The following is a 14,429-nucleotide window of genomic DNA, read 5'->3' as shown; positions in this document are numbered from 1 at the left end:
TGACAGGAATTACCCACCAAATGACAAATTAAGTCGCCTCGGGCAACCGGACCACCGCGAATTTCGAGCCATATATATACAGGACACTTTTTTTCAATGTAATAAAAACATGTCTTCTATTCCCTTTTCACGGATTTCATTCATTTGGTTTACCGCGAGCTGGCGTAATGGTTAGCGTTTCGACCAGGAGATCGTGAGTTCTACTCGCAGTCTGGTCATACCAAAGACCATCATAAAAATGGTACCTACTGCCGTCTGGCAAGGCATGCTGCAATACAGATGCGAGTAGGGAAGTCAAACTCTCGCGGTTACCAGAGGACCCGCCCCCCACTGTAACACTAGCTGTATAAGCGAGAGAAGCTGAGATCGGGGCAGCACCGATACACCTCAAAGAGCTGGTTAGTACTGGGACAGGAGACTGCCTGGGAAGACCAGATCCTAGCGTGGAAGGGACTTTTGACTTTCATTTGGTTTGATAGCATGCAATATTGTTAGCATATCGCTTATCCTACGTGTATTACGTCCCTCTACCCAATGGAGAATGAGCGTTGAATATGGTTTACGATGCTGCGTGGTTGTCAAGACAACATGTCCTACATCGAAGACGTAAAACTTCCACGCTAGCAATGACTGTGATAATTTGTAAACAAATATGACCACCAGGTTTACTTCGTTAAATACGGAAGATTTTGAAAGAGAAAGACGCGTTGAACACCTGAAAGGAATGTGTGTTATAATAATTAGTGCTGTCAAAAATGTCGCGTTATTAACGCGTTAACTTGACTCAATTTTAACGGCGATTAATTTTTTTTATCGCGAGATTAATGCTCTGTGACATGCCACGCCCCGCACAGCCAGAGTCCTCTGCCCTCCCCCGAAGAGCCATGGTGGCTCCAGCCCCACTTTGCAGTGGCTGTGACAAGACGTGTTATGCTCTGCAATAAAAAAAAAACAAACATTGGTACAACCAGTGTTCGAACTATGCCGATATTTTCGGGGGGGTCCCTTTTTTTTCCCCTTGGGGGGGTGCTTGTGCTTGTCTCAGAGCGCGGATCTCCATCGCGCGCTCACTTCGGATATGCAAATGCTTCCCGTTACACGATTGCTATGTCAAACATCATTTTGCCAATATTTTAGAGACCCCCCAACATTTCCCAAATCATGTTTTCAAGGGATCTCATGTCTGTTTCAGGGAATCTCGGATCCCCCGAGTACCCCCGTAGTTCGAACGGTGAGCAAGCCCATTCACTTTTTTATGCTGATAAGAGAATTACAATGGTTTTTCATGTGACAAAAATGTGCGATTAAATTGCGATTAATCGCGAGTTAACTATGACAGTCGCGACATTAATCGCGATTAAATATTTTAATCGCTTGACAGCACTAATAATAATATATTATTGGCTGGCGTTTTTTCGTAGTATACATTCCATTCAGCGAGCATGATATGGAACGAGTCGAAGAAGAGTCGCTGAATGGAATGTATCTGCTCTGCTACGAAAAAACGCCAGCCAATATTATTTAAATAGAATTATTATTAACAATTATTCACCAAAAGTGAAGTGAATAATAACCGAGACGAAATCGAGGTTATTATTCATCGATATTCACTGAGCCTCAGGCGGTTAATTGTTTTAGTATGAATACACAGGCAGTGATTTAAAAAAAAAAAAAAATTAAATACAGAAGATTGTGAGAGAATTTTGAAAAAGAGTCATTGAACACCTGAACGGAATGTGTATTATTATTATTATTATTATTACCGTACAATAATATTGGCTGGTGTTTCTTCGTAGAATATCGGATATATTCCATTCAGCGACTCTTCTTCGACTTGTTCAATATCAAGCCAGCTGAATGGAATATATCTGCTATACTATGAAAAAACACCAGCGAATATTACAAAAAATACATTTTCAAACTTGAAAAGCGGCATGCAAATGTAATAAAGGCACAGCGTGGACTTGTCACTTATCTATGCCGACTCGTATGAAATAGATACGGTGGAAATGGGATTTATTTTTATCTTTGAATAGTTTTAGACCAAACTTTGTAGCATCTTTAGTGCTTTTAGGAACAGTGTTTTCTTTCATAATTTGTAATTCTTCCTCACTTAGGGTGACGAAGTGATTGGCCGCTGTTTTGCTGAGTCGCTCGAGGTGATTGGTCGAGAAATTCGGACTATTTCTCGATAATCAGCATGCGCAATTTTCTATAATCACCTGTGTGTTCATACTAATAGTAAATATATATTAATATATAACTTATTTTATATTTGTTTATACATAACTTGGTATGTAATACTCGTAGTAATGAATCAGAGTTGTATAAAAGTCTTAAGGCCCAATCCCAATTCTAATTTCTACCCCTCCCCCTTCCCCTTGGCCCTTCCCCTTGAAACTGAGCTACAAGGGATAGGGCTTGAAATTCAACCCTTACGTATTGGGATAGCCCTTCAACGATCGCATACGTCATCGCGTACCTCCGTCAGCGTTTACGTTAGCAAAACGCGACCAAATGCGTCATTGGCTGCGACCAGCCGCTACAGTCAGAGCCAGAACCAGAAATCTCTGCTGGCAGGGTGTGATTTGTTAACTAACACCACTGAATGGGATATCTTTGGCGCTTCGTGCACCACATCCGACAGAATGAGGTGTCAGAACACTCATGTAAACAATAAAAGCGAGAATAACAGAACAAAACGTACGCAGTCAAGCAACCGAAAACAATACTCACTCCCAAAGCTTTTTAGCAGCAGCTTGGATTTCAGAAATCGCTGCTCATTCTCAGCTCGAAAGCGAATCAAGCGGCGTGTTTCCTCTGGATAACAACTTAAAACACGTAAATAATGGAGAAAATACATTTATGACAATCTTTCGCCGCGGGAACCGCCATCTTTATGAAATCCGCATGAAATCTCGCTGAAATCCGCATGGCATTGTGGGAAATCACTCAAACCCCTTCGTTCGGAGTCAGCTCCAGGAAAATCTCCGTTTGGAGGGGTACAGAAGCCCTACCCCTTCCCCTACCCCTCCGCGTTAACTGGGATTGGGATACCCCTACCCCTTCACGTGAACGCGCAAAATGGAGGGGAAGGGCCAAGGGGTTGGTCCAAGGGGTGAAATGGGATTCGGCCTAAATCTCCAGCCTGCAATGTTTGTTATAGGTCTAGAATTAGTATTAAAGGACCCATGGCATGGTGGTTTGTTGATGCTTTAAACGGGCTCGTGGAGGCTTCCGGATGTTATATCCGCAGCCTTTCTCGAAATGAACCCTCGGCACGTAGATATAGCCTCCTGGGAGAAAGCCCCATTTCAGCGCTTTTCCCAGTGCGTCATTTTGCTAATGAGGAGCAGGAGGCGGGGAAGGGTAGAGGGTGGGGGCGGGCCATGGGGGGAGGGGGAGGGGCTTGACCAAGCTGCGCGCACACGTACTCGCTGCTATCAGCGCCTGTAGCCACGCTGCTAAGACAAAACCCCGTTCTCCCTCGGACTCCTTTCGTAAACTCAGCGTGACACAGAGAACAGAGAGTGAGAGTGTTCGGAGTGGTAGTTTATGAACGTATAATACCCTAGGCTTGAACACGCACTCCATAACCAAAGAGGATAGAAGCAGCAACTACAGCAACATAGCGCTTATCCAACAGAAGACATGCATTGCGGAACAATAGTCAAACATAAGCTCATAAGTTACAGTCAATTTCCAGACTAAACTCAGTTTAACAGAGCATGCTGCATGCTTTTTGGTTTTGTAGCGCAGATTACCTGGCTAACTGCAGGAAGCGGTTAGCTGCACAGCTAATGTAGCCATTGCTAGGCTAACACACCGATTTTAAAACACGGCAAAACGACCAGTTATACACTTACTTGTTCGGTGTTTGTGGCTGATGCGGCAGGGATGCTTGGTACGGACCCAGGCTTCAGTGACAGTTGATGTGCAAAACCTGCCCTGTACTGTCCCAAGTTGTGGAAACATTCCTCAGGAAAATGCTTCCGACAAACATACACCGTCTTGGGTAGACTCGACGGCGTATTATTGGAGTAAATAAAATTAAGCCACTGCGTCTTCAGGGGCTCTCCCGTCGGCAGTAAAAACAGACTCTTTTCTGTGTTGTCACATCCATGTACAGCGCAACTTCCATGTTTCGCTCGCTTAGGTGATGCCATGTTGTTGTGTCCTCCCTCTATGGTCTCCTCACTACAACTGGGCGGGGCAATCCATACAGTGGGTGGGAATCTAGAGGGGGGGGCGTGGGGATCATCTCCCTTGCTGACGTAGTAAAGGGAAGAGCTTATCAACGCGCCGTTTTGATGCGCCATTCTCAAATGTTGGGCATAGTTTGGGTTACACATTATGAAATTTCTAGCCACTGGGGTGACTTAAGAAGGTCAGAGGAACTCATTTTAACGTTAACAAACCTCAGAAAGTGAAAATTTCATGCCATGGGACCTTTAATCATAGATTCATAGATAATTTAGAAAAATGTGAACTTTTTTTTTTTAAATTTGATCTTGCCATGTAGGCTCTCCCTGATCAATTTATTTGAAGCATTTCCTTGTTTGCAAGTGGAGTTTACGTTGTACGTGAGGGCTCTAAAAACTTCTTTAAAATGATTTTTTTTCCCTACAATATTGCACAATAATAAACCTGAAAATATGCTTGATCTGTTTATGCCTGCAGCTCTGACGTGGTGTGGGAGACCAAACCGAAAAAGAAGAGGCGCTGGAAGGTGATGAGTGGGAAAGACGCTGAGCTCTTAGAGCAGCACTACAAAGCGTATACAGAGAGCAACACAGTGGATCACAGCATCCTCGACCTGGAGAACGGCTACCAGGTTACAAATCACAATGTCTCCAACCACGCTGTCATCAGAATTCACTTTGTGTGTAAACAGAGACTGATGTTGCCCCGCCCATGAAAACACCAGCAGCTGGAATTTAAAATTTGCATATGCACAACATGTAGTTAATTTAATCTGTGCGTTCTTTGAGGGTGAAGTCGTTTCTTTGGCTTTAAAAATGATTGATTGATTTGATTCTTCACCTCAGGTTTACAGTGACATTCAGGACATCGTTTAAAACGTGAAGAATCGTGGTGTTTTGATACTAGGCTGTTTATAGTTCTTATTATTAGTGTATTTAATGTTTCTCTCTTTCTCTCAGGTGCATTTCACTCCTAATGGCTTGGAAATGAGCTTACTGCAGCCTTACAATGCACCTCTACGAAGGAACGAACTTCCGGCTCTGAAGGTTGAGTACAGCGTTTCCGCCAGACAGAAAGCGTACCGCGTGCAGATTAACAGGGTTCAGGTTCGTCTATCACACACACTCAACACACACACACACACACACTCAACACACACCCACATATATGAGTGATTCCACGCTTATGGGTACTGAAATGGGGACATGAACTTATTTTTAAAAATTCACCTAAAACCATTTATTTTTTTTTTTACCATCAGGTCACAAAACATGTAATCTTTAATGAATGATATGTTAAAAGATAACTTTAATTTTCTGAGATGTAATAAAAACATTTATATGCCAAAGTCAGAACGTAACAGAAGTGTTGTGGGCATATAGATTCTCAATTTTAACAATGCAGAATTCTCATCTCATCTCATTATCTGTAGCCGCTTTATCCTGTTCTACAGGGTCGCAGGCAAGCTGGAGCCTATCCCAGCTGACTACGGGCGAAAGGCGGGGTACACCCTGGACAAGTCACCAGGTCATCACAGGGCCGACACATAGACACAGACAACCATTCACACTCACATTCACACCTACGGTCAATTTAGAGTCACCAGTTAACCTAACCTGCATGTCTTTGGACTGTGGGGGAAACCGGAGCACCCGGAGGAAACCCACGCGGACATGGGGAGAACATGCAGACTCCCAATGCAGAATTACTTTTTGAAACATAGGAAGGTGATGTTTTAGCAAATATAATTAATAAACATGTGTAGTAGAATAAACATACACATTCTTTCAATGAGATTAACATGGTATATAGCTAGATTGTAATTAATTTGTAACAGACGCGAGATGGACAATCGTAACAGAAGTAATGTAACAGACATCATTTTGGAACTCATAGGCTTGACTTTGGCATATAAATATGTTTTTATTACATCTCAGAAAATTAAAGTTATCTTTTAACATATCATTCATTAAAGATTACATGTTTTGTGACCTGATGGTAAAAAAAGAAATGGTTTTAGGTGAATTTTTAAAAATAAGTTCATGTCCCCATTTCAGTACCTATAAGCGTGGAATCACTCGTGTGTGTGTGTATATATATATATATGTGTGTGTGTGTGTGTATATATATATATATATATATATATATATATATATATATATATATATATATATATATGGGTCCGTCTCAGAAACTGGCCTCTTATTTGGGACATTATGGTCAAAAAATAAATTTTCTAATTTTACTTTTTTTTTTTTGCATTTACCTAACACTCAATGTTTCTTTTGTCATGTTTAATAAGAATAAAAATAGCATCTCGCTTTATCTGGCCTCCACTGTGGAAAATGTTTTTGATTCCAATTCAAATGCTTTTGTAAAATTGATTTCCATATAAAATAACTCCATCATGAAGAATTAAAGCCCCTCCTTCACAGAGGAGTGAAAATATTGAATAAATTTCCTCTTTGTGATTGCTTGGGTTAAAAATGCCAAGGTATGATGACTGAATTGATTATTCACTTAAATATGAATAATATGATGCATTTTGGGTATTTGATATGGCGAAATAGGACACAATGGAAAAATCAAGAACACACCGGAAAGATGAGAATAACGGCGGTGGTAAAAGAACAGCGACTGTACCGGCTGAAGGTCGCGCGGGTCTCTGCTGCGGCGAGCGAGCAATGGGACATCATTACCACACCGGATGGAGCGCGAGGCGGGGGCGGGGCAAAATGACTGGCCGTAGATTCCATCAAAAGTTGGATCTAAATTGACCATGGTTGCAAAATATTGGCCAAAAATATGCAAACACTACGAAATATGAAAGTAAGATGAAAAAGAAACATTCTGTTGCCTTATACTGCAAGACTAAAACAAAATAAAACTGTCAAAACTCACCTTTTCAGTGATAACGTCCGAATAGATCACCCGCGTAACAGAAAGACCGCAAATGGAAGCGTGATCAACTTCTAACTGTTGGAGTGGAAAATTCCATTCTACACATGCAAATTGTTAATGTGTGTCCTTCCCCGCACACAAATAACACGCTACGGTAAAAAATAGACCACAACTCATTTTATAGCTCAGAAATTCATACAAGACCAGCTACCATCGTAACATATTCTGTAAGAAACGTATTCTATACCTAACTTTCAGCTTTCGTTTTAAAAAACAAAGTTGCAGATTTATAACTAAATGTTTATATGGCGTAGTGATTTTAAGTTCCTACTTTTGGTGAGGTCGTGACCTTGACCCTGAGGCTTTCGTTTTAGATCAAAACACACGATCGTATTGGTTTTGGGTCTGCGGAAAATGGAGTTACGACGGTGATCAGATATTTTGCATGATGTTTTATTACGGTTATGATTATTCTGTGAGCGCACCAATCCTTAGGTGTATAAAGTTACGACTTAAAATACAATTAGTGATAACTGTAGACTTCTCAGTGGACTACAACCTTTTTAAGGGAACGCGATGTAGTCAACCATTTATCATGTCCCAGATCAAGCCGCCATTTTTCCACAAATTTGCAGAATTTTTGCCAAATTCTGAAGAGTATTCACATCAAAGATTTAGTTTTATCTGTATTATTTCTTTCATTTTATTTCAAATTAAAACCAACATCACCATTCAAAACCGTATAGTTTATTGACTGTGAGTATGTTTAGTGGGGGACCCCCACAGTACCCAGTTTCTGAGACAGACCCTGATATGATTTGCTACTTTATCACATTTAAAGGGGGGAAAAAGCTCCAAACATTTCTCGTGTGTGTGCGCAGATCCAAAATCAGCTTCCTGGAGCCATTTTTCCATTTGTTTTCTACCCTGTTAAACCTCCCAAATCTGTCAGAATGGACTCTGGTGAGCAACGTAATGCTGACAGAATTATTTAAGCTTATCGAAGCATTGCCTTATCAATAAAATGTAATTAATTTTTTTTTAAAGAGGCAAAACCGCTCACCGACGTCAGCCTCATCATGAGAGCAGCAGGACATTCGGACATCCTACGCGTCAAGTATATTTCTCTTTCTTTCCACCTTTAACCTGGTGTAATTAATTCTGCCTGTACTGCCATTGTATGTAGTGAATGTTGGTGTCCACAGGTATTTCAAGGTGTTGATTCAGGAAATGGATCTACGTTTGGACCTCGGCTTCCTGTACGCCATTTTGGATCTGTTCACTGCTGAGAACGCTGCCAGCGTCACCTCGGAACAGGAAGTAATACGAAATACGTTTCTTAAACCAAGACTGCCTTTCGATTTCATAAAATCAGTGAAGTTTAGTTCCGTCTGAAATTTGGTCATTGTGATGTGTTTATTTCTGTAACGTCTTGCAAAATATCAGGCCATTCTGTTCTGTGGCTGGGAAATTATTAATTTGAGGGGATTCCTGAGCAAATACCGTGCATGAAATTGCCTGCTTCGTGCAGTCAAGCAGACAGGAAGTCCGTGTGTGCGCGCGCGAGCGTGCGCAGGTTTACCTTTGAGCGTGCACTGACAGTTCCATCATAATGTCACTAAACGAACAGCTGATCACACCGAGGTGCTCGCTGACCGCCGATATTTATTAGTTTGGTCCTGCGTTTCCTTTCCTTCGTATATAACAACGTCTTATTTTTTTTTCGCGGTGCGGTTTTCATCAAATCCTGCGCTCTGATTGGCTGGCGAGCAGGTCCATATCCTACGGTACAGACCCCGGTTACAGACCTCTGGCGGCTCGCTCGTTCACAACAACATACATAGTAGCAATTTTTGTCAACATTTGTCTTTTTTTTTTTTTTTTTTTAAATAAGATTTATCAGATTTTTATCAAAAATCTTATAAATTTTTGCCAGTATTTCTCAGGAGAATAGCATTAATTTTACATCATGGATAGCGATAACGACAGTGTTCACAGCGAAAGCGAGTTTTACTACCCTGAGGAAGAAGAAATAAAAGAAAACATTTCAGAAGAAAGCTAAAAACCTGTAACTACTGCTAACGCCGAGCAAAAACATGGCTGAATCCTGAATGACTCCTATTTGTATAAATAGGGGACTACATAGGCGGCAAAATGTAGTTTTTTTCCTGCCATGGAAGTGCACTTGTATACTGAGGAGGAAGCAATTTGCATTACAGTCGTGAATGAGGATTCAAAATGGCCACTCGGCTCGGATTTCCCTTTTGGGTGCTCTCGTTTTCTGTTAGAATTTGGTAAAGAAAAAAATAAATGTATTATTTACCAGCTTAAGGTCGGTCCGTATGGTGAAATACCGTGACCTCGGCCTTGAATACTGACCTCGGCCCAGAGTGCCTCGCTCAGTACTTTCAAAACCTCGGTCACGGTATTTCACCATACGGACCTCCCAGCTGGTAAATAACATGCATTTCTTCTCGCTTTCTTTCCGTTAACGTAGTCGGTCTTTCACATTTCATTCGCACACCCACGTCCTCCATTTTCCTTTCCTGTTTCAAATTTGTATCCCACAATGCCTTGCGCGAACTAGGAAAGCTCACCACGTAACGCATGACGTAGTATCTTGTATTGCGTCATGGTGAAGCAGGAAAAAATAGCTGAGAGTTTAGGGCCACATTGTCCTAAATTCATTAATTGTTCTATTTTTTTTTTTAATAATGCAATTGGAAGTCTGTGATTTTTGAATTCGGTAGCTTTCAGTCCACTAAAGAAAAATGACTGGGTGTCGGAGAAAATTCTTTTTATGACCCTAATTTGAAAAATCTGAAAGGCAGTCTAGCTTTAATGGTCTCTGATTTGGTCAATATTCTCTGATAATGTGATAGCACAGTGACTTTCAGCCACAATGTATGTATGTTTGTCTATTTCTCCCTGAGGTGGAGCTGTTTGAGAAGGACATTGAGTATTTAAAGACTGGATTGAACCACGTGTCCGCCACAGACACGTCCCCCATCAGCCTTTATGAGTATTTCCACATCTCTCCTATTAAGGTTTGGCACGGAGCATTTGTTTTTCCATCTGTATATTAGGACTATCAGAATGAGTTTCGCTGTCAGTGCTATTCATACTTGATTAGATTGTTTAAAAGTAAAAAAAAATTCACAGTTAAATCTTGTACTTTTACTCGTCAATCAACAAATTGAGCCAAATTACCCTATTGCTTCCAGATTATCTCGTATTTCTACATTTTGACAATTATTTTGACTTGAATACAGAAATAAACGAAGCTGTATCTTAATTCACAGTCGCAATACAAGCTGGATTTTCTGTCTTGTTTGGCTAGTGAGTGAACCACTGTTTGTAGCTTTAAATAAATAAAACTAATTGTTGGCAAAGTGCTACGATCGGACCCCGTTAATAATTATTCATTTTATTCCTTGTGTGATGGGGAACTTCATAAAAGAAACCTTGAGGATGGTGATTATTCACTTGGATTTTGGGTCAGCTAGACAAATGGAAAATCATTTAACGCTTAATAAATATGGAATCAATTTTGTGCCAAAATGTTCATACAATACTTTTGAAATATCAAACAAAAATGACAAATCAAAATACAAAAAAAGAAAGTCAATTTTTTTAGACTGGCAAACAAATTATTCGTGTAATCGTGCAAAATATCAGTCTATTACTCTTCAGAAACCTTTTATTTTTGTTCCGCGTCTTTCTCAGTTTTGCTTGACGTAATTTATTTTGGTTGCGATTCCAGCTTTCTCGTTTGCGCTCCCTGACTTTTTGCTTGCAGTTTTGGCACAAACTTCACGTGTGGGTGGGCTGTCCAGGAACACATTCCCATTGGCTAACTTGTGTTTGACTGACTGTTTGACGAGTGACCGATCCATTGACGGTAAACAAGGATCGAGTGGACTTCAGTGGCGACTATGATATTGAATTTACACTTTGTTGAATTAATTCAATATCATAGTCGCCACTGAAGTCCACTCGATCCTTGTTTACCGTCAGTGGATCGGTCACTCGTCAAACAGTCCGGCAGAATCAGAGTAGGAAATGGCCGCAACAGCCTCCGGGGGAATGGCTGAGCGTAGCTGTCAGTCAAACACAAGTTAGCCAATGGGAATGCGTTCCTGGACAGCCCACCCACACGTGAAGTTTGTGCCAAAACTGCAAGCAAAAAGTCAGGGAGCGCAAACGAGAGCTGGAATCGCAACCAAAAACTGAGAAAGACGCGGAACAAGAATAAAAGGTTTCTGAAGAGTAATAGACTGATATTTTGCACGATTAAGCTAGCCGCACACTACGCCGATCCACGCGGTACCGAGCCGACTGCCAAAAGGCACGCACATATCCCCGACTAACTCACGACTGAAAGAAAGCAGAGGTTAATATCTTGGGCCATTATTAAAAAATGTTCTGTTTCCGGTCCACCGGCCAGGTGAGTGCCGTTTGTGCGGGTGAAATTTTTTTAATGCCGGTTTTTCGACATTTTTTTTCGGGTTCGTAAATCTAAAATCGAACTTGACATTTCCGCATTCCCAGGGCTTTCCACTAAGGCTCATACTAGCCAGCCATGACAAATAAGTAGCCAGCCGGGGGGAGTAAACACAAAATAAACTCCTGTGCGCGCAGTTCCCAGGATTAAATGTATTTTCCACAGACCGTTTATTTATTCACTTTACTCAAATACAAAGTAAAATGGCAGTAAATCTTCTTTCTTTTCTTGCGTATTGCATCATGAGGCGTTCCTGGCTTGTAAATCTCTTATTTTCGGTGCATGACACATTCACGCAGCTGAGCATGCGCCGAGTGCGCGCGCACACCGCATGTCGGGGCGCGGATCTCCCTTGATCAACGGTTCAGTTTGACATTATTGTCAGTCCGTTCATTTTTCGAAAAGATAGGAGTCACATGATCACGAAATATCACGTGTTATATGCGAAAGATATGATTGGCTATTGCTAGCGACTCTCGCCAATCAGTCTGGCTCCTGATTAGTTTTTCGAATCGGCTGTGAGATGAGTCGGTACCATCGAAAACTAGTCTTTACGCCTGACTCGCGACTTCAGTTGGCTCGGTACGCTGAAAATCGGCGTAGTGTGCGGCTAGCTTTACACGCATAATTTGTTTGCCAGTCTAAAAAAATTTACTTTTTTTTTTCCTTTTTTTTTTGTATTTTGATTTGTCGTTTTTGTTTGATATTTCAAAAGTATTGTATGAACATTTTGGCACAAAATTGATTCCATAAATAAAGGAATACAAATGAACCTTGGTTGATGCGATACAAGTTCAGATTACGTTTGAGCTTTAATTACTTTTCATTTCGTTTGTTCACCCCACCATGTTGACAGCATTTCTGGTCTTATGATGTTAAATAAAATTAAATTCTCTAATGGGCTCGAGGAAAGTTTGATCAGTCTCGGTCTGCTTATACAGTTATGACCACATTATGATGACGGTGTGTTTGGTTTTCTCAGCTCCATCTGAGCTTCTCTCTGAGTTCTGGCGGTGAGGACGGGAACAAGGAGAAGAGAGAGACTGAGGTGATTCCTGTGCAGTCCCTTAACCTGCTGCTGAAGAGTATCGGAGCAACACTGACCGACGTCCAGGACGTCGTCTTCAAGTAATCACCGCCACTCTGCATTGTTCTCCACGACAGCAAATACTTGAATTATAACATTTTACATCATACAGATGTCCTAACTTTTTTATTATTTGATCAAATATGCATGCGATCAAAGTGTGAACATTTTGTCACTGTTTGCTACTTTGTTTCGGCTGCATTCAGGGATCTGAAAATATCATTGGAAAAATTTGAGTTTTTTTTTTTTTACGCGGTGCAGTTTCCATCAAATCGTGCGCTCGGATTGGCTCGCGAGCGGTCTGGAATCCTACGTTACGGACTTTTGGTGACTTGCTCGTTCACAACAACAACAACAAACGTAGCAATTTTTGGCAACATTTATTTTCGCATTTCTCAGTGTAATCGCATTAATTTTACAGCATGGATAGCGATAACGACAGTGTTCACAGCGAAAGCGAGTTTTACTACCCTGAGGAAGACAAAATAAAAGAAAACATATATTTCAGGGAAAAGCCAAAAATCTGTAACTGTTGCTAACGCCGAGCAAAAACATGGCTGAATCCTGAAAGACTCAAGAGGACTACATAGGTGGCAAAATGTTTGGGTTTTTTTTTCCCCCCTGCCATGGAAGTGCACTTGTATACCGAGGAGGAAGCCATTTGCATTACAGCCGTGAATGAGGATTCAAAATGGCGGCTCGGCTCGGTTTTCCCTTTCGGGCGCTCTTGTTTTCTGTTAGAATTTGGTAAAGAAAAAAAATATATATATTATTTACCAGCTTAAGGTCGATCCATATCGTGAAATACCGTGACCTCGGCCTTGAATACTGACCTCGGACCAGAGGGCCTCGCTCAGTACTTTCAAGACCTCGGTCACGGTATTTCATGATACGGACCTCCCAGCTGGTAAATAACTTGTATTTATTTTTTTCGCGGTCCAAATCCTGCGCTCTGATTGGCTGGTGAGCGGGTCCGTATCCTACAATATGGACCCCGGTTACGGACCTCTGGTGACTCACTCGTTCACAAGAACAAGAAGCACAGTAGCATTTTTTTTTTGTCAACATTTATCTTTTTTTAATAAGATTTATTTATAAGATTATCAAAAATCTTATAAATGTTTGCCAGCATTTCTCAGGAGAATATCATTAATTTTACAGCATGGATAGCGATAACGACAGTGTTCACAGCGAAAGCAAGTTTTACTACCCTGAGGAAGAAGAAATAAAAGAAAACATTTCAGGAGAAAGCTAAAAACCTGTAACTGTTGCTAACGCCGAGCAAAAACATGGCTGAATCCTGAATGACTCCTATTTGTATAAATAGGGGACTACATAGGCGGCAAAATGTAGGGTGTTTTTGTTTTTTCCCCCTGCCATGGAAGTGCACTTGTATACCGAGGAGGAAGCCATTTGCATTACAGCCGTGAATGAGGATTCAAAATGGCGCCTCGGGTTTCCCTTTCGGGCGCTCTCGTTTTCTGTTAGAATTTGGTAAAGAAAAAAATAAATATATTATTTACCAGCTTAAGGTCGGTCCGTATGGTGAAATACCGTGACCTCGGCCCAGAGGGGCTCGCTCAGTACTTTCAAAACCTCGGTCACGGTATTTCACCATACGGACCTCCCAGCTGGTAAATAACATATATGTATTAAACCCATGACATGCAAGTGTTATTTCATCATAAAACATAAAAACCGATCATGCTGTAGTATGCAAATGCATGATATGCA

General features: G+C 41.2%; 1 protein-coding gene across 2 annotated transcripts in view; it reads left to right on the top strand.

Moving 5' to 3' along the window:
- The window catches only part of vps13a (vacuolar protein sorting 13 homolog A), a 238,157-nt gene that overhangs the window by 199,929 nt on the left and 23,799 nt on the right, over positions 1–14,429 (top strand). For both annotated transcript variants that reach the window (XM_060931353.1, XM_060931352.1), the window contains 7 exons: positions 4,681–4,834; positions 5,163–5,309; positions 7,986–8,067; positions 8,152–8,221; positions 8,310–8,424; positions 10,038–10,151; positions 12,591–12,736. In XM_060931353.1, coding sequence (XP_060787336.1) covers positions 4,681–4,834; positions 5,163–5,309; positions 7,986–8,067; positions 8,152–8,221; positions 8,310–8,424; positions 10,038–10,151; positions 12,591–12,736 — 828 coding nt within the window. The remainder of the gene's footprint in view (positions 1–4,680; positions 4,835–5,162; positions 5,310–7,985; positions 8,068–8,151; positions 8,222–8,309; positions 8,425–10,037; positions 10,152–12,590; positions 12,737–14,429) is intronic.

The sequence above is a fragment of the Neoarius graeffei genome, chromosome 10, assembly GCF_027579695.1.
Source record: "Neoarius graeffei isolate fNeoGra1 chromosome 10, fNeoGra1.pri, whole genome shotgun sequence".
Lineage (NCBI taxonomy): Eukaryota > Metazoa > Chordata > Actinopteri > Siluriformes > Ariidae > Neoarius > Neoarius graeffei.
Note: the sequence above shows the minus strand (reverse complement) of the source record. Positions and strands in the feature narration are given on the sequence as shown.